The following is a 25,919-nucleotide window of genomic DNA, read 5'->3' on the forward strand; positions in this document are numbered from 1 at the left end:
AATATTTGCAGATTATGTATCTGATACAGGTCTAGTATCTACAATACCAAAAACACTCTTACAAACTCAACAAAAGATAACCCAATTTTAAAATGGGCAAAGGACTTCTTCAATAGACATTCCTCCAAAGAAGATAAACAAACGGACAATTAGCATATGAAAATAGGCTCACCATCACTAATCATCAGGGAAGTACAAAAACAACAACAACAACCCACAAGATACCAATTCACACCACCTAGGATGGCTAAAGTAAAAACACGCAACAACAATCAGTGACGATGTAGAGAAACTGGAATCCTGTTACGTGGCTGGTGGGGATGTCAAATGGGACAGCTATTGTGAAAAACAGTTGTCCGTTCCTCAGAATGTTGAACAGTCAGTTTATGACCCAGCAATTCCACGCCTGGCACTGTATATACTACCAGGTATATACATACCTAAGAGAAATGAAGACATAGTGTGCTCGAAGTCAGAGGCTCAAGTCTGTCTTGAAGACTTTTTGACTTGCAACCCCAATCGGATATATTAGTACTGCACAATCCAATCGGAAGCACAGCCCTTGCAGACTGGGTTGTGGTTTTTTGGGGTTTTGGTGGGGGGGATTGGGGGGGATATTTTTGTTTGCTCACTTGCCTGCCACGCTGCCGTCAAGCACTCACTGTCGCAAAAGACACGTCCTTCCACATTTCTTTTCCCTTCCGCCGTCAACCGCGGCCCAGCTTCGCTCCCAGAAGGCCTCGGAGCACGACTAAAGGGAGTGACAGCGCGCTTTACGACAGTTGCTTTGTGGCAGCGCCAGAGGAGAAAGATGGCGGCCACCTTAGTAGCTAGAGGAGCGGGTCCGGCTCCAGCCTGGGGGCCGGAGGCCATTACCCCCGACTGGGAAAACCGGGAAGTCTCCACAGGGGTGAGGAAGGACTCGGGGTTCAGGAGATGTGCGCACGTCCGAATGCGGTGGGAGGACAGGCCTGGGAGCGTTGGGAGGCCCGGGGGGCGGGGGCGGGAGGTGGTCTGGGATGCGCTGGAGGCCGAGGGAGAGGTGTCCCGAGGGTGGTGGTGGTAGGACGCGGAAGGCGGGCGGAAGGGTGGAGTTCTGGAAACTTGCGCGACACAGGCTAAGGCTGGGATGAGCCTGTGGGGATTTGAGGGTTGGAATTCTGGTATTTCGCGGGTCGTTGAGGCCCCTCTGAGACTTGACAGTGGGTCCCTCGTACTCTAGGGGCTGGTAGGGGGATCATTGTTTGCTTGTGCTGGAGGATGCGAACAGGCCCAGACTCACCCCTTTCTCTTCTTTCCCAGACCACTATCATGGCCGTTCAGTTTGACGGGGGCGTGGTTCTGGGCGCCGATTCCCGAACAACCACGGGGTGAGCTCACGGCGGACGTGGGAAAGGTCTTCCTGTCTTTCTCTTCCTTCCATGCCTGCCAGCCCATCCTTACCCCCCGCACTCAGCTGCGGGAGGGGCAGGTTTCTCCTCTCCCTGGAGATAAGGATTTGTTCCAGCTTCTGCAACTCACCCGTAGGTGAAATTCTTGCAGAAGTCTGTCCTCCAGACTGCTTCAGTTTGGATGAGAACAGGAAGTAGAGGACGCCCTATTCCTGAGGCCAGAGGGAGTAGATAATAATGGGATGGAGGTGGGAGACAAGTGGGGTCCTTTCCCTCACTATCCTGTCATTCTGCAGGTCCTACATCGCCAACCGGGTGACTGACAAGCTAACCCCTATTCACGATCGTATCTTCTGCTGCCGCTCAGGCTCTGCAGCTGATACCCAGGCTGTAGCTGATGCTGTTACCTATCAGCTTGGTTTCCACAGGTGCTTGTGGGCTGGGAAGAAACAAGTATGTGAAGGGAGCTGGGGTGGTCTGACTTCTAGGTCCTGATCATGCTTTCCCTGTGACCCCCTGGTCTTCTAGCATTGAGCTGAACGAGCCGCCTCTGGTCCACACTGCAGCCAGCCTCTTCAAGGAAATGTGTTACCGATACCGCGAAGACCTGATGGCAGGGATCATCGTCGCAGGCTGGGACTCCCAAGAAGGAGGGCAGGTCAGATACTCCCCACCCCGGGAGTCTTGGGGCCATGCCTTTGATCTTCTCCCCACCCCAGCCATTTTCTGTTTGCAGCCTCTACCTCACTATTAACTCTTCCCAGATCAGTCCCACAATGGACAGGTGAATGTACATGTGTTGTGAGGAGGGTACAACTGATGACTCTTTTCCTCCCTCCACCTGGCAGGTGTACTCGGTGCCCATGGGGGGGATGATGGTAAGACAGTCCTTTGCCATTGGAGGCTCCGGAAGCTCCTATATTTATGGCTATGTCGATGCTACCTACCGGGAAGGTATGACCAAGGAAGAGTGTCTACAATTCACTGCTAATGGTGAGAACGGGTTTCTGGGCCTGTGAGCTTCAACCCCCATACCCACGCCAGTCCAATTTTCATCATTCCTTGTAGTGATGCCAGCAGCCAACTCTGACCCCCAACTTTTTTTTATCCACAGCTCTCGCTTTGGCCATGGAGAGGGATGGCTCCAGTGGAGGGGTGATCCGTCTGGCATCCATATCAGAATCAGGGGTAGAGCGGCAGGTACTCTTGGGAGACCAGATCCCCAAATTCTCCATTGCCACTTTACCGCCTCCCTGAACCCTGGGATTCTAGGGTACAGTAAGAGACATCCCATACTGACCCAAAAATTAAATAAACAGTTTGTCAAAAAGAGTCTGTGTGCTTTGAGGTTCTTTTTTTTTTTACTTCAAGCCCAAACTTGTCTGGTCCACTACAGTTTGTACAGACCACTGCTCTGAGCTCTGGGGGCATTGGAGAGGAGCCTTTACAGGGGTGGTTTTCAAACTCTTCAGGCCACCTTCCCCCACATTTCCTTTCCTCTACTAAATCCAGCTCCTTGTGACACCAGACTGTAGTTTATGCAGAACCACCAACAAATGATCATATCCCCACCCCTGTTCAAGCCCGAGGTAGAACTCAGTATTTTGGCTGAGACTAAGGTCTCCTCCCGTTAGCCTGCCTCCTGCCTGTCATCATGGGAGGCTACTGGCTCTAAAGCCAGAAGGACTCCAGATCTCCTCTGACTCAGGCTCATGGTCCAAACTCCCTCTGTCACCTCATCTTGTCAGGAGCAGCAGTGTGACTTCCTTGGCTTTTGGGAGAAAGGTGTTTGCAATTGGAGCTTCAGATGGACATTGGGTGGGAGAGGGCAGCCACAGAGAGTGCGGTGGGCCAGTTCCAGAAGCCACCGTTCCCATGGGGAGTGTAGTGATATGTTGGCCTTCAGCCCCTTAGGTGGGAGGCAGAGAGTGGATTCTGGCCCCTCCGTGGCTGTCTCCACTCAAGCCAGGGCCCTAAGTGAGCAAAGTGGTGTTCATTGACAGTGACCAACATTCTTAATCCTGTCCCAATCTTCTTTTCTCCCCACTATGGGCCAGGGAACTGAATAAGCTACATTTGAAAACTTTGCTCTAGAACAGGGGTGGGCAAACTTTTTGACTCGAGGGCCACAATGGGTTCTTAAACTGGACCGGAGGGCCGGAACAAAAGCATGGATGGAGTGTTTGTGTGAACTAATATAAATTCAAAGTAAACATCATTACATAAAAGGGTACGGTCTTTTTTTTTTTTTTAGTTTTATTCATTTCAAACAGGCCGGATCCGAGGGCGTAGTTTGCCCACGGCTGCTCTAGAATATAATCCTGCCCTGTAGAGGGGTAGTATCTGATTAAGTGAAAAAGAGCTGAAAGGATCTCTGTCCTCAAACGTGTGCTTCAAACTTAAAGTAACCAATAGAGAACTTCTGATTTTCCTGCCAAACCTGTTCTGATCCTCCCTGCCTTAGGGCATCTTGGGTTCCTCTCTTTCCCGTGTACTCCACATTCAGTCTAACAGTAAGTCCTAAAACTCTCCAAAAATACCTGTAGAATCCGTCTGCCTCTCACTGTGCTGTCTTGGGCCAAGCCACCTTTATCTCTTCCCTGGAGGATGGCAACACCCTCTCCTACATGGCCTTACTGCTTCCATACTTGATCTTCTCCAATCTTTTCCAGGTACAGCAACTAAAGTAATCTTTCATTGTAAGTGAAATCATGTTGTTTCCCTGCTCACAATTCTTCAGTGGCTTACCATTCCATCTAGAATGCTATTTTAGCCCCTTACCATGGCCTAGAAGACTCAGTAGTTCCCTTCAATCTTGCCACTCCAGTCACTGGCTTTTTTCCCTAGAACCTAAGAGGTTTTGCACTTAATAGTTACTGTTTTTTTTGCCTGAGACTACTCTGCTGATTTTTTAAAAAATTATTTTTTAGCCAAAACCGGTTTGGCTCAGTGGATAGAGTGTCGGCCTGTGGACTGAAAGGTCCCAGGTTCGATTCCGGTCAAGGGCATGTACCTGGGTTGCGGGCACATCCCCATTAGGAGATGTGCAGGAGGCAGCTGATCGATGTTTCTCTCTCATCGTTTCTAACTCTCTATCTCTCTCCCTTCCTCTCTGTAAAAAAATCAATAAAATATATTTTAAAAAAATAAAAATAAAAAATTATTTTTTAGAGCAGTTTTAGGTCCACAACAAAATTGACCAGAAGATACAGAGCTTTCCCATAACCTTCCTGCCCCCCACATATGCATAGCCTCTCCCACTATCAGCATCCTGCACTGAGTGGTGCACTTTTTACAGTTGATGAGCCTACATTGACACATCATTCAGGTCTCAGCTCTGAATGGCACCTTATCAGAAAGGCCTTCCCTAACCACCTGAAATTTAAGAAACAGACCCCCACCACCACCTCTTCCATATTACCCTGTTTAATTTTCTTCATAGCAGCAGTTATTGCTATCTCATATTATCATGTTTCCTTGTTTCCTTACTGTCTACCTCCTCTATTAGGAAGTAAGGTCAGTGAGAAGAAAGAATTCTTTCTGCTTGTTCACTGATATGTCCTCAGTGCCTAGAAGAGAGTGGACACTGAATGAACATGACAGCCCTGTCTGCTGTCCTGCCTAGCCCCCAACCTCTGCAAATGCTCTCACCACACAACTCTGCAGTTTGATTTCAGCAAACTTCCAGCTAGCCACAGCGGGCTCTTCATTAGATCAGCTACACCATATTGACCACTCCTATGTTCCCCACTCCCACCCAATTCTGCACTTCCCACCTCAGCCCCCTAACCAAGCCTACTCCCCATCTACTCTTCCACCCCAACATACATGCACATACACAGAACATTTGGCAACTCTGAATATATTTAATGAGAAGATCACGAGAGACTTGGGGGAACCAGAAACTGGAATCACTGAGAAGCGGGGGGAAGGAAGGCTGCCAAGGCTTCCTAGAGGTTCAGCCCCTGGTTGTCCCCTTCAAATGGTGGAGTCATTGGCTGATGCTATGTCATGCAGCTGGTGGCGGAAGGAGAGCCGGGCTTTCCTGCTGAAGTAGGCACTAGACCCTAGGGAGGGCATCCCTCCCTCAGGCATGATGGGGGCTATCACTGGGCTGGGATCTGGATCTGGAGGGGCAGCTGGATCCAGACCTAAAAGGGAGATTGAAAGAAGAAGGGAATTGTGAGTCTGGATCCCTTTTACCCCCACACCACCACCCTCAGTGAGGAGGAAAAAGGCCAGGGAAGACATCTGAGGGTCCTGGGTGAATGTTGGTGGCATCAGCAGGGAGAGGGAGAGGAGTCCTTGAGAGAGCAGGCCTGTGCAGTTGCAAAGGGCCCCACACTCAGAAGGACCCCATGCTGGGTGTACTGCTCTACTCTCGTCATCTTGAAATTCTTAATCATTTTTTAATATAGGGTCCCACTTCTGCATTTTGCATTGGGCCCTACAAAGTATTTAGCCAGCTCTGTGGGGAAGCCATAGACCCACCTCCCATCCAGGGAAACAGACTATCCTTTTCCCTTCACTGGGTTAAGCATTTACCTTTCTCCCAGTGCAGTTTATAGCTTCCTGATGCCCCCTCCTTTTCCCCATACCTGCTCCTCTTTCAGTCCCCCGCTGTCTCCGGCACACACACCATGGGAAACACCATGCCCCCTTGAGACCCATCTCAACAGTGGAGGAGACCAGGGTGTTGGGAACGGCCAGGAGGGCCCCAGGAGAAGGGGTGTGGTTTCCAAGCCCCACTGTGGGCAAAACTACCACTTAGCCTCAGACCGCCTGGTGATTAGAGGCGCCAGGAGATGGAAGGGGGAGAAGAGGGTGGAGGGAAGGGGTGGAGGGATACCCCACTCAAACACCTGTCCTTTTGTGCCCTCTTAATTTGGGGGCTCTCTTGAAGCTTGTGGAGAAGCAGGAGACTGAGACGGGTGGCATGGCAGAGACACGCAGAGGGGCTGGGACATACAGGTGCAGTGAAAATTCACTACAGCAATGCTGGACATCTTGGTGCCAGCCGGTACACTGCTGGGGACTCATTTATATTTTCAAGTGAGAATTCCCAAGATGTAAAGTCTTAAAGAATAGTCCTTTTTTTTAAAATTTTTATTTTATTTTACTTAGAACAGGAAACTTTACCAGTCAGGGAAATATTATGTTCTCATTAAATGATACAGTAGCTCTTGTCCCCTTTTATGAAGATAATGAGTTGTAATTGATTAATTATGCTGTGCCAGGTAGATTCTACGGACTTGCACATGTTATCTTTTTCATGTCAGTGTTCCTTTGAGGCAAGTGTTATTACTATCTGATTTTAGAGGCGAGGAATCAGAGGCACTGAGGGACTCGGTAACTTGCCCAAGGCACACGGCAGTTCTCAGCAGGGCAGGAACTCACCCCCACTCCCATCAGTCTGACTCCAGAGTCCACTTTGCTTGCCACCACACTGAGCTTCCCTAGCATGTCCCTGGCAGCTCTGAGGCCTCAGCCAGGCAGGGAAGGTGCCCAGAGCCTGGGCTGGGAGCCGCAGGTCCACCCTAGACAAGGACTCTAAATGCCTTTAGTAAAGCTGCATGAGAGTATTCCCTTATGATGTGGGTGAGAAGGGTTGGGAAGCACTGCTGACTATATTGCCTGACTGAGACAGAAGCCTGTTTTCTGTTTTTAAATCAACTTTATTTACTGAAGTAAAAATTTACACACAATTTAATACACACATCCTAGTGTACAGTTCTATGGGTTTTGACAAGTATATACACCCATGTAATCACCACCCCAATCAAGATACAGGACATTGCATCACAGAGTTCCCTTACATGTCCTTTCACAGTCACTCTTTTCCCCACCCCCTGCCACAGGCAACTACTGATCTGATTTCCACCACTGTAGATCGGTTTTGCCTGTTTCAGAACTTTCTATAAATGGCAGCATATAGTATTACTCTTTTGTGTCTGACTTCTTTCAGCATCATGGTTTTGAAATTCGCTCATGTTGCATGCATTAACAGTTTGGTTTGTTGTTGTTTTTTGTATCAACGGCTGTATTAAGAGAGAATTCACACATCATAAAATTCACCCTTTTTAACCTTCTGTCCAACATTTAGCAAGGCTGCAGTGGTAGCAGCTGCTCTTTGAGCGTCCCTGTGCTGCCAAAGAGGACAAGAAGAAGAAAAATGCCAGAAAGTTGGCCAAGAAAGACAAAGACCCAGTGAACAAATCTGGGGGCGAGGCCAAAAAGAAGTGACCCAAAGCGAAAGTTGGGGACAAGCTCAATAGCCCAGCTTCACTTGACAAAGCAACCTATGACAAACTCTGTAAGGACGTTTCCAACTATAAGCTTATAACCTTGACTCTTGTCAGGACAGCCCTAGGAGCTCCTTAGTAAGGACTTATTAAATGAGTTTCAAAGCACAGAGCTCAAGTCATGTACCAGAGACACCGAGGGTGGGGACGCCCCAGCTGCTGGTGAAGATGCATGAACAACAGGTCCCACCAGCTGCACATTTTGAAAAATAAAACTTTATTAAATAAAAAACACCCTTTTAAAGTGTACAATTCAGTGGTTTTTAGTGTAGTCACAGAGCTGGGCAACCATCACAACCAATTTTATAACAATTTTATAACATTACCCTCAAAAGAAAGTCTGTACCCATTAGCAGTCACTCCCCTGTCCTTCTCCCCAGCTACTGGCAACCACTAATCTACTTTCTATAGCTATGGATTTATTCTTCTGGACATTTCATACAAAAGAGTCATACAAAATGTGGTTCTTTTGTGTCTGGTTTATTTCATTTAACATGTTTTCAAGATTCATCCATGTTGTAGCGTATTAGGACACTGTTCTTTTTTATGGCTGAATAATATCCTACTGTAGAGATTAAACCACATTTTGTGTATCTATTGATTAGTTGATGGACATTTGGGTTGTTTCTAGTTTTGGGTTATTTGAGTAATATTACCATGTACATTCATATACAAGTTTTTGTGTGGACATGTTTTCAATTCTCTTGGGTATATATCTAGGAGTGGCATTGTTGGGCCATATGATAACTCTATGCTTAACAGTTTGAGGAACCTTTTCCAAGGTGAGTGCACTATTTTATATTTTATGCACTTTTATTGCTAAATAATATAGCCTATATACCACCAATTAATCAAAATAAAAAACTTCTGCTCTTTAAAAGGCACCATTATTTTATTTTAAAATTTATTTATTGATTTTTTTTTTTTTTTTAGAGAGCAGAAGGGAGAAAAACATTGATTTGTTGTCCAACTTATTTATGTATTCATTGGTTGATTCTTGTATGTGCCCAGACAGGGAATGGAACCCGCAACCTTAAAAGGCACCATTATTTTATTTTATTTTATTTTATTTTTGTAAAATATATTTTATTGATTTTTTACAGAGAGGAAGGGAGAGAGATAGAAAGTTAGAAACATTGATGAGAGAAAAACATTGATCAGCTGCCTCTTGCACACCCCCTCCTGGGGATGAGCCTGCAACCAAGGTACATGCCCTTGACCAGAATCGAACCCGGGACCCTTGAGTCCGCAGGCCGACGCTCTAGCCACTGAGCCAAACCAGTTAGGGCAGGCACCATTATTTTAAAAGGACGAGCCACGTTCTAGAGGAAAATATTTGCAATGCAGATATTTGATAGAGGATTTGTATCCAAATATATATCTAGAACTCCTACAATTCAATAATAAGACAACGTGATTTAAAAAAAAAAACAGTGAAGACTTAACAGACACTTTACAAAAGATCTACAAATGGCCAATAAGCACATGACATATGGTCAACATCATCAATAACCAGAGAAATACAAATAAAACTACAGTGATGTATGACTTTACATATTAGGATGGCTAGCCCTGCAAAGATTGGCAGCATCAAATGTTGGCCATGTGAGGAGCAACTGAAAATGTCAGATGAGACAACTGTTTTGGAAAACAGCTTGGCAGTTTCTTACAAGGTTAAAGCACAGTTACCCTATGACCCAGCAACTCCCCTCCTAGCTATTTACCCAAGAGAAATGAAAACATGTATCTACACAGACGTACACAGGAACGTTCTAGGAGCTTTATTCACAAGAGATAAAAACGAGAAACAACCCAAACGTCCCTCCAAAGAAGAGATAAAGAAATCTGTTTTCAAGTGTTTTGAAATAGATTGTCCTTTACAACCTGAACATGTTCCTGTTTCCTCCTACGCTGTAAGTTCCAGGACAGCAGCTCCCGCGACTGTCTCGCTCACTTCTGTAAGCTTCACGTCTGGCGGGAGCAAGTGCGCAAAAACTGTTGAATGAATGAAAGAATGCAAGCCTGCGTACATTGACTTTATGGCCACCATCCCTCGGGCCTTTTATCTCCCCTCCCATCTACAAACGCCGGCCGGGAGGTATCCGGTGTGGCTCACTGCCCGCCCGGGAAGGAACAGCCGCCGGTCCCCACCGGGAGGCGCGTCTCCGTTGGGGCCGGAAAGCGCCCGGGGGCCGCGCCAAGGGGAGGTGCGGTGCGCCGCGTCGAGCGCCCACAGGGCGGCAGCAGGGCACACCCGGACCGACGGCGCGGGACAGACGGACGGACCGGCTGACGGCGCCCGACCGCCGCACGGAGCCGGCGCGCGGCCCAGCAGAACAGAGGAGGACCCCCCGGCCCAGGGCGGCGCGCAGGACGGCGGGGGCGGGACGGACCCGACGAGGATCGCGCGGAGGTGAGGCGGGGGCCGTCCCGCCCCCCAGGGCAGGCCCCGAGCGCCGCCCGGCCCGGGATCGCTGGGGTGGGGGCTCCCGCTCCGGCTCAGCTCTGCTCCGTCTGCTCGCGACCCCGCGGCGGCGCTGGCTCGGGCTGCCCGAGGGAGGGGTCCGAGGAGGGGAGCGCGGAGGACCGGGGCCCAGGAAGTCGGGCGGGGTCCGGCATGAGCCCGGGCTGCGGAGCCTCCTGACTCAGCCGCACTCTCAGATTTTGGGGTTTCCCTGCCAGGCGGAGAGCGCGTAACTTCCTCTTTCCCGCAGGGATTCCCCCTCCCAGCCGGGCTGGCCTAGCCCGAGTCCCCTGGCGCCCCCGGGGCCCCTCTCCCTGGCTTCTGCTCTGCCCCAGTTCAGCGATATCGGGGCCTGACTGGGTGTTCCTGGCTGCACGCCCTGCTTACAGAGCAGGAGGCGGGATCCAGGGGTCCTGGATGAAGGACTGGGGTCGGGATGGATGTTAGAGGCGGGTTGGAGGGGGTTTGCAGGTGATGAGGCCGCAATCAGGGAGACTGGAGTTATGGGAAGCTAAGCGGGTTGGTAAGAGGGGACCTGTGGGAAGTGGAGAGCCTTGGGGGCGAGATAGGAGGGGCATTTCTGCAGGGCAGATCATTTCTCTGAGGTTTCCCCTTACTCCTAGGATGGCGGCTAGCCCAGAGAGCCTCTTCTCTTCCGGGGGCGACCTGGACTCCAGCCAGTTACAGATGGAGCCCGATGAGGTGGACACTCTGAGGGAGGGAGAGGACCCAGGTACACAGGGAGCACGGCGCTCAGGGAGAGGAGGGGGAGGGGGCTGATACCTCCTGGGGTCTACACTCTTCCACTTTCTTTCCTCCCAGCTGATCGGATGCACCCCTTTCTGGCCATCTATGACCTTCAGCCTCTGAAAATGCACCCCTTAGTGTTTGCCCCTGGGGTTCCTGTCATCGCCCAAGTGGTGGGCACTGAAAGATATACCAGTGGATCCAAGGTAGCTGGGCTGGGACCAAAGGATGGGGGGGCGGGGGGAGGGTTAAGGGAGCACTGGCCAGAGTTGGGGGTTGCAGCCCAACCAGGGAATATCCATTCAGTTCCTCACACCCCCAGGTGGGAACCTGCACTCTGTATTCTGTCCGCTTGACTCATGGGGACTTTACCTGGACAACCAAGAAGAAGTTCCGGCATTTCCAGGAGCTACACCGGGACCTCCTGAGACACAAAGTCTTGATGAGTCTGCTCCCTCTGGCTCGGTGAGGGAGGACCAGACTGCTTCCTGTGTTGGGCAGGCGCACCTCGCCCTGTGGGAGCTGTCACTGCCCCAACCCCCATCAGTCCTTCTGCCTAGTCTCGCCCCCTAGACCCCAACTTCTCCTCCCTCAGGGGCTTTCCTCCCCCAACTCACCACTGAGCCTTCTCCCCTGACCCTGGTTACCAGGAAACCTTCCCTGCTCAGCTCTCTCAGTCCATGGTTCTGTGCCAGTATCTTAGCCGGGCTGGATGCCCAAAATGCCCTTGGCAGCCTCCTCCATTTCTTTCTTTTTAAAAAATAAAAAATATTTTTGCCCTAGCCAGTTTGGCTCAGTGTATAGAGTGTCAACCTGTGGACTGAAGGGTGCCAGGTTCGAGTCCAGTCAAGGACACATGCCAGGGTTGTGGGCTCCATCCCCAGTAGGGGGCATGCAGGAGGCAGCCGATCAATGATTCTCTCTCATCACTGATGTTTCTATCTCTCTTCCTCTCCTTTTCTCTCTGAAATCAATAAAAATATATTTTTAATAGAGACATGAATGATGAGAATCATTGATCGGTTGCCTCCTGCACGCCCCCTACTGGGGATCGAGTCCACAACCTGGGCATGTGCCCTGACCCAGAATCGAACCTTGACCTCTTGGTTCATAGGTGGATGCCCAACCATTGAGCAACACCGGTCGGACTCCATTTCTTTCTTTCTTTTTTTTTTTTATATATTTTATTGATTTTTTACAGAGAGGAAGGGAGAGGGATAGAGAGTTAGAAACATCGATGAGAGAGAAACATCGATCAGCTGCCTCCTGCACATCTCCTACTGGGGATGTGCCCACAACCCAGGTACATGCCCTTGACCGGAATCGAACCTGGGACCCTTCAGTCCGCAGGCCGACGCTCTATCCACTGAGCCAAACCGGTTTCGGCCGGACTCCATTTCTTATCTCCATTCTCAGCATAGGGGGGCCTTCCTGCCAGCCCCTAGGTCTCCTTTCTCCAAGGCCCCATCTCTAGTGCTTCAGGAACCCAGGTGCTCAGCCTCCCAGCTCTTACTTGACCCTCACCCCATCCCTTCCACAGCTTTGCTATTCCCTATCCTCCAGCCCGAGAGGCAGCCGACAGAGAGATGCCCTCTCTACCCCGGGCAGGTCCTGAGGGCTCCACCAGACATGCATCCAGCAAACAGGTGCGACCAAACACCAGGCCCTCGGGGAAGGCGTTGGTGTGCAAGCGGCTCTGGTCCCATCTGTCTCTGTCTCCCATTTCTACTTCAGAAATACTTGGAGAATTACCTCAACCGCCTCCTGACCATGTCTTTCTACCGCAACTACCATGCCATGGTAAGGTTCAGGGGCTGGCTGCCTGGGTCTTCTTAGGAGGAGCAAGATAATCAGACCCCCATGGGGCAGAGGACTGCGGTCAGTAGGGCCTGAAAACTAGAGTCTGTCCTCTGAGCCTGTTTCTTCTGCAGACGGAGTTCCTGGAAGTCAGTCAGCTGTCCTTTATTCCAGAGCTTGGATCCAAAGGACTGTAAGTGTCTGACACCCCTCGTCCAGGCACCTGTAAAATGTCTGTGTCTGAATCACTGCCTGAGAATGGGGGATGAAGTGAAGGGCTCCCCATCCAGCATCTCTTCCTGGTTTTTCCCACAGGGAAGGGGTGATCCGGAAGCGCTCCGGTGGCCACCGTGTTCCTGGCTTTACCTGCTGTGGCCGAGACCAAGTTTGCTATCGCTGGTCCAAGAGGTGAGGCCTGGGGTGGAGCAGCTGGGCCTTGGGTCAGGATGAGGAAGGAGGTCCCAGGGGCAGGGAGGAACAGACAGAGCCCTTCTGCTCCAGGTGGCTGGTGGTGAAGGACTCCTTCCTGCTCTACATGTGCCTCGAGACAGGCACCATCTCGTTTGTTCAGCTCTTCGACCCTGGCTTCGGCGTGCAGGTGGGGAAAAGGAGCACAGAGACACGGTATGGAGTCCGGATCGACACCTCCCACAGGTAAGACCTTTCTGGTGTGGACAGACGCCTGGCGAGTCAATAGTCAGCCTAGGGCCCTGAGGGGAGTTTTGTGGAAGAGCCCGTGGAAGAAGGGAAGGCATTTCCATGCCCCTGGAGCTGGCCTTGATTTGGAATCAGGGAACGGTTCTAGCCAGATGCTTGGGATTGCTCTTAGCGTCTAGGCCCAGAGAAAGGGGCTGAGTGTAAGCTTGAGGGAGGGACTCTTTTTTTTCTTTTTTAAAAATATATTTTATTGATTTTTTACAGAAAGGAAGGGAGAGGGATAGAGAGAAACATCCATGAGAGAGAAACATCGATCAGCTGCCTCCTGCACACCCCCTACTGGGGATGTGCCCGCAACCAAGGTACATGCCCTTGACTGGAATTGAACCTGGGACCCTTCAGTCTGCAGGCTGACACTCTATCCACTGAGCCAAACCGGTCAGGGCGAGGGAGGGACTCTTGGTGTAAAAGAAATGCACTCCATTCATTCATTTATTCATTGGACAAACCTGTGTGCCTGACATAATACTAGGTGCCAGGAACCCAACTGAATAAGGCAGATATATGCCCTGTCCCTATGGAGCCGTGATTTAGGGACTAAGGGAGGAAGTGGGGAAAATATGATAGCTAAAGTGGGGAGGTTTCCGGGCCAGACCAGAGGTACTGAGGGTGAGGGTTGTGGTCCGTCTCATTGTTCCCGTCCAGGTCCCTAATTCTCAAGTGCAGCAGCTACCGGCAGGCCCGGTGGTGGGGCCAGGAAATCACTGAGCTGGCCCAGGGCCCGGGCAGAGACTTCCTGCAGCTGCACCGGCATGAAAGCTACGCTCCACCCCGGCCTGGGACTTTGGCTCGGTGGTAAGACACTGATGCGCCTACTGAGCTCTGTGCCTTCTGTGGCCTTCTGGACCCTCTTGGTGTGGAGTCTTTGATTCTCTTTTATCTCCATTAACCCCTTCTGACCTCAGTAACCTCCCTCTTTGACTTCTTGAATCTCTCCAACCCCCTGACCTCTTTAAACACACTGATCTCTCTCATTCTCCTCTGATACTTCTTCTTCTTTTTTTTTTAATTCTCACCCGAGGATATTTTTCCATTGATTTTTAAAGAGAGTGGAAGAGAGAGGGAAAGACAGAGAGAAATATTGATGTGAGAGAAATATATCGATTGGTTGCCTCCTGCGCATACCCCGACCAGGGCCTGGGCTGGGGAGGAGCCTGAAACTGAGAGGTACATGCCCTTGACTGGAATCGAACCCGGGACCCTTCAGTCCACAGGCCAACGCTCTATCCACTGAGCTAAACCGGCTAGGGCTCCTCTGATATTTCTCACCCTCAAACTTGGTAATCTCTTCTGATCCCTGAACAATCTGACCTCCTGTGATCTTGTAAACCCCCTTTCACCACACTGACCAGACTTTGTGTTCTCTATGATCTCCTCAAATCTCTCTGATTTATTCATTTTATTTATAAACATTTCCTAAGCACTACTATATGCCATGTCCAGTGCCAGGAATAAGAGTTCAGTCGGTGATTCATTCACAAAACAATGGGAGCTCACCAAGCTGGTGGTAGATACAGGATAGGAGCAGTGTCTGCCCCAGCGTGGGAACGTCAGGACTGTGCTTCCAGAAGGCAGTAACCCTGAGGTTTGCCTTAGCAAGATAAAGAAAATGGAGAAGGGCTGTCCATGCAGAGAAGCTAGAAATAGCCTGGTGTGTTTGGGAACCACTGGTCTGACCGTTGTTGTGGAGTGAGGAGGAGTGGCCAGAGAAGAGCCTGGGAGTCGCACCCCCTGTCCTGTCCCCGAATACTAAGCTAAGGAGGCTGACTGTTATGATAGGCAGGGGGCAGTCATGGAAGGACGGAAGGGGTGCTGAGATTTGTTTTTAAGTTGAGAATAATAATAGCTAGTACTTACGTAGCACTTACTGTGTGCCAGGAACTGTTTTAAGTGTTTTATATGTACTACCTTACTGAATCGCCACAACAACCCTACAAGGCAGGTATAGTTATCTCCATTTTACAGATGAGAAAACCGAGGCGAGGGGACGTTAGGTAACTGGCCCAGGGTCACACACCTTGTAAGCAGTGGCACCAGGGTTCAAATCCAGGCAGGCTAGGTTAAGACGCTGCTGTTAACCATCATACTAGAATGTTATTAAAAAGTCAAACACGTTGCCCTAGCCAGTTTGGCTCAGTGGATAGAGCATTGGCCCACGGACTGAAGGGTTCCGGGTTCGATTCTGGTCAAGGCCATGTACCTCGGTTCTCTCTCACATTGATGTTTCTCTCACTCTCTCTCTCCCTCTCCCTTCCACTCTCTCTAAAAATCAAGGCAAAAAATAAAAAATAAACAAAAATAAAAATCAATGCAACCCTAGCCGGTTTGGTTCAGTGGAGAGAGCGCCGGACTGCAGACTGAAGAGTCCCTGGTTCAATTCCGGTCAAGGGCACATGCCCAGGTTGTGAGCTTGATCCCCAGTGTGGGGCATGCAAGAAACAGCCGACCAATGATTCTCTCCTATCATTGATGTTTCTATCTCTCTCTCCCTCTCCCTCTCCCTTCCTCTCTGAAATCAATAAAATGTATTTTTTTAAAAAAGAAAAAAAAATCAATGGAAAAAAATCTTCGGATGAGGATTTAAAATAAATAAATAAAAGTCAAACACGTTAACAAAATTAAAGTTCCCACTCATTGCATAATCCTTTATTCCCCCCCCCCCCCCCCCCATACATCCTCCCAACAATCCCCTTTTCACCTCAGAAGTAACCCTGGCAACAGTTTGAAATTTATCCTCCCAGATTTTTCTCTGCATATTTTCATATTCTTATTTGTTACTTTTTGTTTTAATGTAAATGAGATCATGTACTCTCTTCTATGACATTTTTTCACTTAATACATGTATTAGAGATTAGGTGTTTAGGTTTTTTTTCCCATTTTTTACTTTCTTTTTTAAATGTTTGTATTAATTTCAGAGAGCGGAAGGGAAAGGGAGAGAGAGATAGAAACATCAATAGTGAGAAAGAGTCATTGATCACACCCCCTACCAGGGATTGAGCCCGCAACCTGGGCATGTGCCCTGACTGGGAATCGAACCGTGATCGCCTGGTTCATAGGTCAATGCTCAACCACTTAGCCACACTGGCCAGGCCCCATTTTTTACATTTTCCCCATTTTTCATTCTTGTAAGTAATGCCGCAATGAACATAATCTTTGCACAAGCATTTAATTGGATATATTCCTAGAAATAGAATTACTATGTGAATTTAATGGTTTTAATGCATATGTACATCTAACATTCAGATAGATACTGCCAAGTTGTCATCTAAAAAGGTTATAACCAATGTATCCATAGTCTATGAGAATACTCACTTCCTCATATGCTAACATTAAATGTTACCAGTGATTTTTGCCAATTTAGCGAATTAAAAAATGTTATTTCACTTTATACCAGTTTTTTTGCTTACTAGTGAAGTTGAATATCTTTTCTTATATTTGACTAGAGGCCCAGTGTATGACATTCGTGCACTGGGGGTGGGGAGGTCCCTCAGCCTGTCCTGCGCCCTCTCTCACAGTCTGGGACCCCTTGGGGGATGTCCGGGGCTCTCGCAGTCCGGGACCCCTTGTTCCTTACCACCTGTCTGCAGTGGAGGCGGGAGAGGCTCCCACCCGCCACTGCACTCGCCAGCTGTGAGCCAGGCTTCTGGCTGAGGGGCACTTCCCCTGTGGGAGAGCACTCACCACTAGAGGGCAGCTCCTGCACTGAGTGTCTGCCCCCTGGTGGTCAGTGAGTGTCATAGCAACCAGTTGTTCTGCTGTTTGGTCGATTTGCATATTAGCCTTTTATTATATAGGATCATTATAATTTCCTCTGTGAACTGTTCTTATTCTTTGTTCACTTTTCAGTTGGTTGATATCCTTTGTTGGAAATCTTTATGTGTGATGTATTAATCTTCACAATCTTTAGTCATTTTCCTTACTTTATTGTCTTTCCTAATTTTTAATTTTTTTTTTGCTCATATTGGCAAATTTATCCCACTTTCATATATCTGATACCATCTGACCATTCTGATCACTATTGATCTTTGACCCTGCTGTCACCTCTGACCCATGACTATCCTCTGGTCTTCACTCTCCAGAGCTTTCTGACTCCCCTGACCTCCTTGGCTTGGCCTCCCCCCAGGTTTGTGAATGGGGCAGGTTACTTTGCCGCTGTGGCAGATGCCATCCTGCGAGCTCAAGAGGAGATTTTCATCACAGACTGGTGGTACGTGGGGGGAAAGCCCAAGCAAGAAGGTTTGGGATAGGGCCTATGTCAGATCAACTATGGATCCCAGGAGGGAGTGGAAAGGGAGGTATGGCTGGTTGTCTGGGGCTTAGCTCACCCTCCTCAACCCCTTCCCTGAATCCTAGGTTGAGTCCTGAGATTTACCTGAAGCGTCCAGCCCATTCAGATGACTGGAGATTGGATGTTATGCTCAAGAAAAAGGCGGTGAGGAGAGTGGTCAGGCTGGAGGGGAGGTGTGGTGGGGTTGGCTAGAAGGGACGGAAGCATGAAGGAACATAGGAACCCAAGGCTTCAAGGGGAGGAAACATGCCCATCTTGGCTCAGTGTCCGGCAAACATCACCTCCTCCTCTTCCCTAAGAAGAACTGACACCTCCCTCTTCATGCTCCTCTACCTGGTATAGATTGCCCTCCCAGTGCCCATTGTACTTTATTGTGTTACCTGGGGGTGTTCATGTCTATTTCCCATTGGACTGATTAATATCACTAGTTCCAGTACAAGGCACAATGTCTACCATGTTGGAGGCATCCATAGATGTTGACGGACAGGAGGAAAGCTACGTGGATGATGGAGAGTGGGTGGGCAAATAGATAGGTAAATGATGGAAAGGGAGATATATGGAAGGATTTGAGTTTGGAAAGGTGGATCAATAGGAAGGTGGGTGAATAGTTGGATGAATGATAGACAGTGGATCAGAGGATGAACAAATGGTTGGGAGAATGGATAGTGATAGATAGGTGGGTAGGTATATAGGTGGATGAATGAGTGCATTGCTCACCCACTGCTAAGTGCTTTGCAAGCATCAAAGCCGGGTAAGTGGCAGAGCATCGAGGTTCTCCAGGCTGGGTAGGGGGGACATTCAGGAATCCTGAGCCAGGGGAAGAGTTTTGGGAAGGTGGAAAGAGGCCATTCTGAGAGACGCATTAGGATATGATACCTTGTGCACCACCAGGAGGAGGGTGTCCGTGTGTCCGTCCTACTGTTTAAGGAAGTGGAGCTGGCCTTGAGCATCAACAGTGGCTATAGCAAAAGGGCTCTGATGCTGCTGCACCCCAACATAAAGGTGACTCACACCTCAGAGACCCTTCCCACACACAGCCCTCCTCACCACCCTTCCCTCCTCTCCACCCTCCCGTTCCTTAAGCATCATATCCTTCTCTTTCCACTTCCCTCCCAACAGTACCTCTTGTCTTTCTCTCGCCTAAGCCCACCCTCATGAACTGCTCCATACCTGCTCCAGGTGATGCGTCACCCAGACCATGTGACATTGTGGGCCCATCATGAGAAGCTACTGGTGGTGGACCAAGCTGTGGCCTTCTTGGGAGGGCTGGATCTCGCCTATGGCCGCTGGGATGACCTGCACTACCGACTGACTGACCTGGGAGACTCCTCCGAATCAGCTGCCCCAGAGGTAATCCCCCACGGTCTTCCTGAACACCCCCAAACTCAGCTAACCTAAATCTATACCCCTTTCCAGCTCCAGCCTTTCCCCTCATTTCCACTAACCCACTCCCACCCGCCACCCCCAATTCCTCTAGGAAGTGCAGCTGAAGGGGAGGGCTGGGAAGTCAGACTGTCCGTTTCATTCTTACTCTGTGTCTCTGTCCCTGTCTCATACTCTTTCAGTGTTCCTCTCTTCTCTTTGGCCCTGGCTCTGTATGGCCCCATGACCTCTCCTTGCCCATGGCTTGGGTGTGTTCCCCCTCACAGCCTCCCAACCCGTGCTCAGACTCTACAGCCACCCCAGATTTCTCTCACAACCAACTCTTCTGGCTGGGCAAGGACTACAGCAATCTTATCACTAAGGACTGGGTACAGCTGGACCGGCCTTTTGATGGTGAGGGGTCCCCTCCCCCAAAGTCCCCGAGAGCTGGGAGCAGGGGCAAAAGTCTGGGGCTGTGACTGAGAATGGGATAAGCTGGGTCAAGGATAATGCAGCCTTTTCCTCTGGTCAGCTGCTCCTCCTCCCTGCCTCAAGTGTCCCCAAGAAACCATCCCTGACCTCTCTTCTGGGATCCCCAGATTTCATTGACAGGGGCGACCACAGCCCGGATGCCATGGCGGGATGTTGGAGTGGTTGTCCACGGCCCACCTGCCCGAGACCTGGCCCGGCACTTCATCCAGCGTTGGAACTTCACCAAGGTGCTCCCTCCCTCCTGTGGATGCTGGAGGTTGGGAGGGAGCCAGGGGCAGCTTGCCACCTCCCACTGACTCTGCCATCCCTCCCCTCAGACTACCAAGGCCAAGTACAAGACACCCATGTATCCTTACCTGCTGCCCAAGTCCACCAGCACTGCACACCAGCTCCCCTTCACACTCCCAGGGGGGCAGTGCGCCACCGTGCAGGTGAGGCCGGACCGACTTCAACCTGCCCCCCACTCCCCCTCCCTTCAGCCCACTCTCCTTGAGCTGAGAGCCCTCCAGACTCCGCCCCTCCTGGGGTCAGGCACCACCTCATATTTGCCATTCCCCCAGGTCTTGCGGTCAGTGGACCGCTGGTCAGCAGGGACTTTGGAGAACTCCATCCTCAATGCCTACCTGCACACCATCAGGGAAAGCCAGCACTTCCTCTACATTGAGGTCTGACTGGGGGTAGTGGGCGGGGGGGGGGGGGGCGGGGGGGAGGAGAGAGAGTGGAGGGATGTCCCAGGAGAGAGACAGGATGTCAGCAGATCGGTGCTGATGGGCTGGTATAGCTGGGCCCGAGGGAAAACGGGAGCCTAGGGCTGAGGCCTGGAGCCTGGAGATGGGGATGGCAGCCGGGGAGCTGAGGGCAGGGCCGGGGGCTTGGCTGCTGATATCTCTTTGGTCCCTGCCCCAGAATCAGTTCTTCATTAGCTGCTCAGATGGACGGACGGTTCTGAACAAGGGTGGGCGATGAGATTGTGGACAGAATCCTGAAGGCCCACAAGTAAGGTGGACTGGCAGGTGGGGGGAACTGAGGGCGTGGTTTAAGCCCAACTGGAGGGGCGGGGCTGTGGGGAGAAATCACACCTCTGACTCTCCCCAATTCCCAGGCAAGGGCAATGCTTCCGAGTCTACGTGCTTCTGCCCCTGCTTCCCGGTTTTTGAAGGTGACATCTCCACAGGTGGTGGGAACTCCATCCAGGCCATTCTGCACTTCACTTACAGGTGCCCTTCTATGGGGTCTCCATGGCCCCATTCACCCTGCCCCCACCTGATTCTATCCCGATCCCTTCCCACTAGACCTTTGAGGTCTTGTCTTCCTCTCTCCAGACATCCCCCATCCCCTCCTCCAGCCTTTATTTCTCTCCACCACTCTTTTCCCTCAGGACCCTGTGTCGAGGGGAATATTCAATCCTACATCGCCTCAAAGCAGCCAGTGAGTTCTGGGGGCTGGAGGTTCAAGCCCTGGACCCCTTGGGAGGGGGAGATGGGGGACCTGGAGACCCGGGGGGGGGAAGGAGTCTATTATTCCTGTGTGCTTCTGGGGCTGCTGCCCTGAGACCACAGGTGGTCTTTCCCTGGAGGGAGAAGTGTATAGACTGGGCTCTGAAGCGAGGAGGTGGATGGGCCAGGGCTCCATATGCACATGGAAGGCACCTGTCATCTCACCCCCCTCCACCGATCTCTCGCTTTCAGTGGGGACAGCGTGGCGGGACTATATATCTATCTGTGGGCTCCGCACACACGGAGAGCTGGGTGGGCACCCAGTCTCAGAGCTCATCTATATCCACAGCAAGATGCTCATTGCTGACGACCGCACAGTCATCATCGGTCAGTGCTGGGTCTGAGTCCCTGGCAGGAAGAGCGGGTGGGAGAGGCGTGAAGGGCAACGGGGTGAAGGGAGGCCCAGTTGGGGATGGAGGCCAAAGAAGGCGTGTTGCCCACAGGCATGTGCTCTGGTGGAGGTGATGGGGTGAAGGGGGTCACCCTGGGTTCAGACAGGCCCAATGTGTCCTGCACCCACCCCAGGCTCTGCCAACATCAATGACCGGAGCCTGCTGGGGAAGCGGGACAGCGAGCTGGCCGTGCTGATCGAGGACACGGAGATGGAGCCGTCCCTCATGGATGGTGTGGAGTACCAGGCGGGCAGGTTTGCCTTGAGCTTGCGGAAGCACTGCTTCAGGTAGAGCCTGGGTGGGCCCTACAGGGTGTGGCAGGAGGGGGAGGGGGATCTATCTTCTGAGGAGGTGGGAGGATTGCTTAGGCATACTACTGGGTTTCCCAATAGGCAAACCAATCAAGTTTGGGGTGCCAGCAAAGTAGGGGCACCAAAAAATGAGAAAAAATACTTTAAAACTAATTTGGTATGTTTTTCAAAACATCGTAGTCACCAAAGTAGAGACACATGAAGGCTCGTGGATACTATTTTACTGTTTAGCATTGCATCCACTTTGAATGACCTGGGTAGGCACAGCATGACTTTCCTGGTATTCGGGCTCTCTGAGGATCCTAATCTGGTCCTGCTGGGACCCCTTTCTCATGTAGCGTGGTTCTCGGGGCGGATGCCCGGCCAGACTTGGATCTCCGAGACCCCATCTGTGACGACTTCTTCCAGTTGTGGCAAGACACAGCTGAGAGCAATGCCAATATTTATGAGCAGGTGGGAGCTTCGGGGAGTGGACCGGGGTGTGTGTGTGTGTGTGTGTGTGTGTGTGTGTGTGTGTGTGTCGGGGGAGGGGGGGTCATGGATTATCCTGTTCAGAGTGGGATGGGAAGAAGCCCCACCACACAGCCATACTCAGAAGGCGCATGAGACTCTGGGGCATATCATGGGATTCAGTGGCTCAGGGTTGGTATGGGGATGTGGGCTTCCAGCTTAGCTGAGCTTGGGCTCTTGACAAAGTCTCCCCAAGTCTTATTGGCTTCTCTGTCCCCCCTCCCTCCCAGATCTTCCGCTGCCTGCCATCCAATGCCACACGCTCACTGCGGACACTCCGGGAGTACGTGGCTGTGGACCCCCTAGCCATCGTCAGCCCTCCCTTGGCCCGGTCTGAGCTCACCCAGGTCAAGGGCCATCTGGTGCACTTTCCCCTCAAGTTCCTGGAGGATGAGTCTTTGTTGCCCCCACTGAGTAGCAAGGAAGGTGTGATGCCCCTAGAAGTGTGGACATAGCCGGGGCTCCAGCCAGAAGAGGTCACCAGCTCCATGGTCTGGCTCCCTGCCCTGGAGGACTGAGGGCAGTGCCCTTTGAGACCCGTGCGAGCAGCATCTCTGAAAGGGATGGGAGAACGGACAGAGGACCCTTTCTTGAGAATCAGCCAAAGAGGGCATTCCCAGCCCCGGGCTTGGGTGGCAGGAGAGGGTCCCAGAAAAGTTCACCTTCCCTCCAGTCCAATTCAAACCACTGCTACAGAGGAGACGCGAAACTCCTGCCAGGATTCCTGGGGCAAGCCTTCCCATCTCTCCCTTCCTCTGCCCCAGGGCCTCTCCCAGCCCATTGCTGCCAAGGTGGAGAGAAGGATGGAGCCACTCCTGGCTTCAGCCCCCACAGTGGGGAGTGTAGGAGCCGCACACTGACTCCCTCCACATCCTGCTGCCAGACACTAACTTTGTATCAGTTCAATAAGCGTTTCATAAATAAAAGCATGGGAAAAATCCATGCCTCTTCCTCAGTCGGAGTGAGTACTGTCTCAGCCACCCTCCCTGCCTACACAAAGCACCGGTTTCTTCACCCTGCCACCCCACTCCTTTCTTCTTCCTGCTGTCTCCATTTCCACTGTACTTGTCTGCGGCTTTGGGAGCTCGGTTTCCTAGGTGCCGGGGAAGGTCACACTGCTGCCTGGGCAGAAGGAAAGCAGGATGCCTGGAGAACAGTGGAGCTGGTGTTGCAGTTGCACGTGAGGGAGGTGCACAGAGAAGGGCTGGAGGAGCTGCCTCCTGTTCCTCAAGTGACAGCACAGGGAGAGGCTCAGGGAAGCCCCTTTCCAAGTGGTTAAGGGTATAGGCTTTAGGTCAGGAAGAGCAGGGCCCAGATCCTGGAGTGATCACTTAGTACCAGGTGCCTTCTCAAGTCACATCACTCTGGGCCTCAGTGATCCCAACTGGGAAATGGGAACAATCCTATATAATAAAGATGTAATATGCAAATGGTTGTTACACCATGAAGCAACAAGCAACCAGGTAATGACTGGATCACGGATCAGCAGGAGGGTGGGGCAGTGAGCTACAAGCAGGTGGCGGAAAGCTACAGGAGCGGGCAGGGCAGCAAACTATGACGCAGGGGCGGGGGGGGGGGGTGGTTAAGTGGGGGAGCTACAGGAGGGCAGCAGCGAGCTGGCAAGCTACTGGTGCATGGATTTGTGCACAGGGCTACTAGTGCTTACATAACTGGCTTGCTGCAAAGATTCAGTCGTTGACTTAGTTACTGAGCACTTGCTATTTCCCAGGCATGGTTCTAGACCAGGGGTGGGCAAACTTTTTGACTCGAGGGCCACAATGGGTTCTTAAACTGGACCGGAGGGCCGGAACAAAAGCATGGATGGAGTGTTTGTGTGAACTAATATAAATTCAAAGTAAACATCATTACATGAAAGGGTACGGTCTCTTTTCTTTTTAGTTTTATTCATTTCAAACGGGGCGGATCCGGCCGGCGGGCCGTAGTTTGCCCACGGCTGTTCTAGACTCACAGAAGTGAGCATAACAAAGCCCTCATCCTTGTGGGGCACTTGGGCACATACGGACTGTTCTGAAGCTTCACTGTCCAGTACAGTAGCCATGAGCCACTTTTTTCAGTTTATATTGAAATTAATTAAAATTAGAAATAATTAAACATTTAGTTTATCACTTGCACAGGACACATTTCAAGTGCTCAGTTGTTGCTAGTGGCTAGCATATTGGACAGTGCACAAGGTCCTATTGAATGTCGCTGCTCCAGAGGAAGAAAGAGAGAAAATAAATGGTATAGTTTATGAGAGAGTATAGCACACACCAGCTTGAGAAGGATTATCTCCCAGGTGTGGAGAAAAAGGGATAATGGGTATGCAGAGAGCCCTCCAAATGAATCAGTGACTTATTATTTTTTAAAATATGTTTTTAATGATTTCAGAGAGGAAGGGAGAGGGAGAGAGCCATAGATACATCAATGATGAGAGAGAATCATTAATTGGCTGCCTCCTACTGGGGATTGAGCCTGAAACCCGGGCATGTGCCCTCATAGAGGAGAATCAAACAAACCATGACCTTCTGGTTCATAGGTCGATGCTCCACCACTGAGCCACACTGGCCAGACAGAGACTTTTCTTAAGCTGGGTGGTGGGTGTATGCATTTTTATTACATATATTCATACTTTTTTATGTAAATATGAAATATTTTGCCATTAGAAAATAGTTGAGCAAAGGTCCTGGCTCTTGTACTTCATTCCCCCCAAGCCTCACTCCACAGTCTCAGAATGGACCACAAGGGAGTAGAGTGAGGAGTGTGCTGTGGATAACGATGTGGCAAGAGGAAATGCTGTCGTCTGTTCCCATCTTTTCAATCCAGTCCTCCCTCTGAAGAAGGCATTTCCACACATGAAACCCCCTCCCACATGTAGCGGTCCCCTGGTGCTAATTGATATTCTGCTAATTAGCCTCATTGTCAGCACTAAGTGGCTCTTTCCCTAGGAGACCATTACCTCATTAACTGTGGAGTGGGTGGAGACAGCAGCTGCCTGGGGCTGGGCCAGGGGCTGGGCACGGTGGCTTTCTGCTTTACATTGTTGGTGTATCTTCCCACAACCGCCTCCCCCCCCCCCCCCCCCCCCCCCGCCCCCCAAACATTTGTCCTGGAGTTTCTTGAATGGAGGCCACCAAGTGCAGGGAAAAGAGTAGTAAGCTTGGAATAGGAAGAGTTGGCTCTAAGGAGACTAGCAATTTTCAACCTTTTTTTTTATCTCATGGCATACATAATTACTAAGATTCTGTGGCACACCAAAAAATATATTTTTGCTGATCTGACAAAAATAAGTATATATTTTTTCTTTTTAAAAAAATTTTTATTGTTTAAAGTATTACATATATCTCCTTTCTCTCCATTGACCTCTCCCCAGCCATTCCCACCCCCCAGCACATGCCCTCACCCCCCTACTGTGTCCATGGGTTAAGCTTATATGCATGCATACAAGTCCTTTGATCTCTTACTCCCACCTTCCCTCTGAAGTTGGATGGTCTGTTCGATGCTTCTATGTCTCTGGATCTATTTTTGTTCATCAGTTTATGTTGTTCATTATATTCCACAAATCGGAGAGATCATATCTTTCTCCATCTGGCTTATTTTGCTTAGCATAACGCTTTTCAGGTCCATCCATGCAAATGGTAAGAGTTCCTTCT

At 50.6% G+C, this 25,919-nt stretch overlaps 3 protein-coding genes across 6 annotated transcripts; 2 read left to right on the plus strand and 1 right to left on the minus strand.

Annotated features, from left to right (window-relative positions):
• The first annotated feature begins 751 nt into the window (after positions 1-751).
• PSMB6 (proteasome 20S subunit beta 6) lies at positions 752-2,723 on the plus strand. 2 transcript variants are annotated; one of them, XM_059668911.1, is made up of 6 exons: positions 752-910; positions 1,303-1,370; positions 1,688-1,819; positions 1,920-2,049; positions 2,240-2,384; positions 2,506-2,723. In XM_059668911.1, the coding sequence occupies exons 1-6, from the start codon at positions 812-814 to the stop codon at positions 2,646-2,648; spliced, it is 717 nt and encodes a 238-aa protein (XP_059524894.1). In that variant the 5' UTR covers positions 752-811; the 3' UTR covers positions 2,649-2,723. The 2 variants fall into 2 exon arrangements, with proteins under 2 accessions (XP_059524894.1, XP_059524895.1); XM_059668912.1 differs by having other exon boundaries at positions 2,486-2,692.
• A 2,540-nt stretch (positions 2,724-5,263) lies between these two features.
• C16H17orf114 (chromosome 16 C17orf114 homolog) lies at positions 5,264-9,810 on the minus strand. Of its 3 annotated transcripts, none has more exons than XR_009449084.1 (2): positions 9,724-9,810; positions 5,264-5,542 (listed from the first exon to the last, which is right to left on the minus strand). XR_009449084.1 is itself a non-coding variant. In XM_059668914.1 (2 exons), the coding sequence occupies exons 1-2, from the start codon at positions 6,060-6,062 to the stop codon at positions 5,370-5,372; spliced, it is 246 nt and encodes an 81-aa protein (XP_059524897.1). In that variant the 3' UTR covers positions 5,264-5,369. The 3 variants fall into 3 exon arrangements, 1 of the variants encoding a protein (XP_059524897.1); XR_009449083.1 differs by lacking the exon at positions 9,724-9,810 and adding an exon at positions 9,578-9,704; XM_059668914.1 differs by lacking the exon at positions 9,724-9,810 and adding an exon at positions 5,990-6,062.
• PLD2 (phospholipase D2) lies at positions 9,627-23,618 on the plus strand. Its single transcript, XM_059668913.1, is given in 28 exon segments — positions 9,627-10,106; positions 10,781-10,890; positions 10,980-11,110; positions 11,227-11,369; positions 12,445-12,550; positions 12,639-12,704; positions 12,836-12,894; positions 13,017-13,109; positions 13,203-13,355; positions 14,064-14,213; positions 17,542-17,625; positions 17,772-17,850; positions 18,598-18,708; positions 18,886-19,056; positions 19,356-19,482; positions 19,668-19,681; positions 19,683-19,787; positions 19,878-19,991; positions 20,121-20,225; positions 20,467-20,514; positions 20,516-20,556; positions 20,663-20,711; positions 20,713-20,777; positions 20,939-20,988; positions 21,249-21,383; positions 21,582-21,735; positions 22,098-22,212; positions 22,500-23,618. Coding segments are annotated over 28 exon segments (3,210 nt in total). The 5' UTR covers positions 9,627-9,699; the 3' UTR covers positions 22,725-23,618.
• The last annotated feature ends 2,301 nt before the right edge of the window (positions 23,619-25,919 follow it).

This window comes from Myotis daubentonii, chromosome 16 (genome assembly GCF_963259705.1).
Source record: "Myotis daubentonii chromosome 16, mMyoDau2.1, whole genome shotgun sequence".
Taxonomy (NCBI): Eukaryota; Metazoa; Chordata; class Mammalia; order Chiroptera; family Vespertilionidae; genus Myotis; species Myotis daubentonii.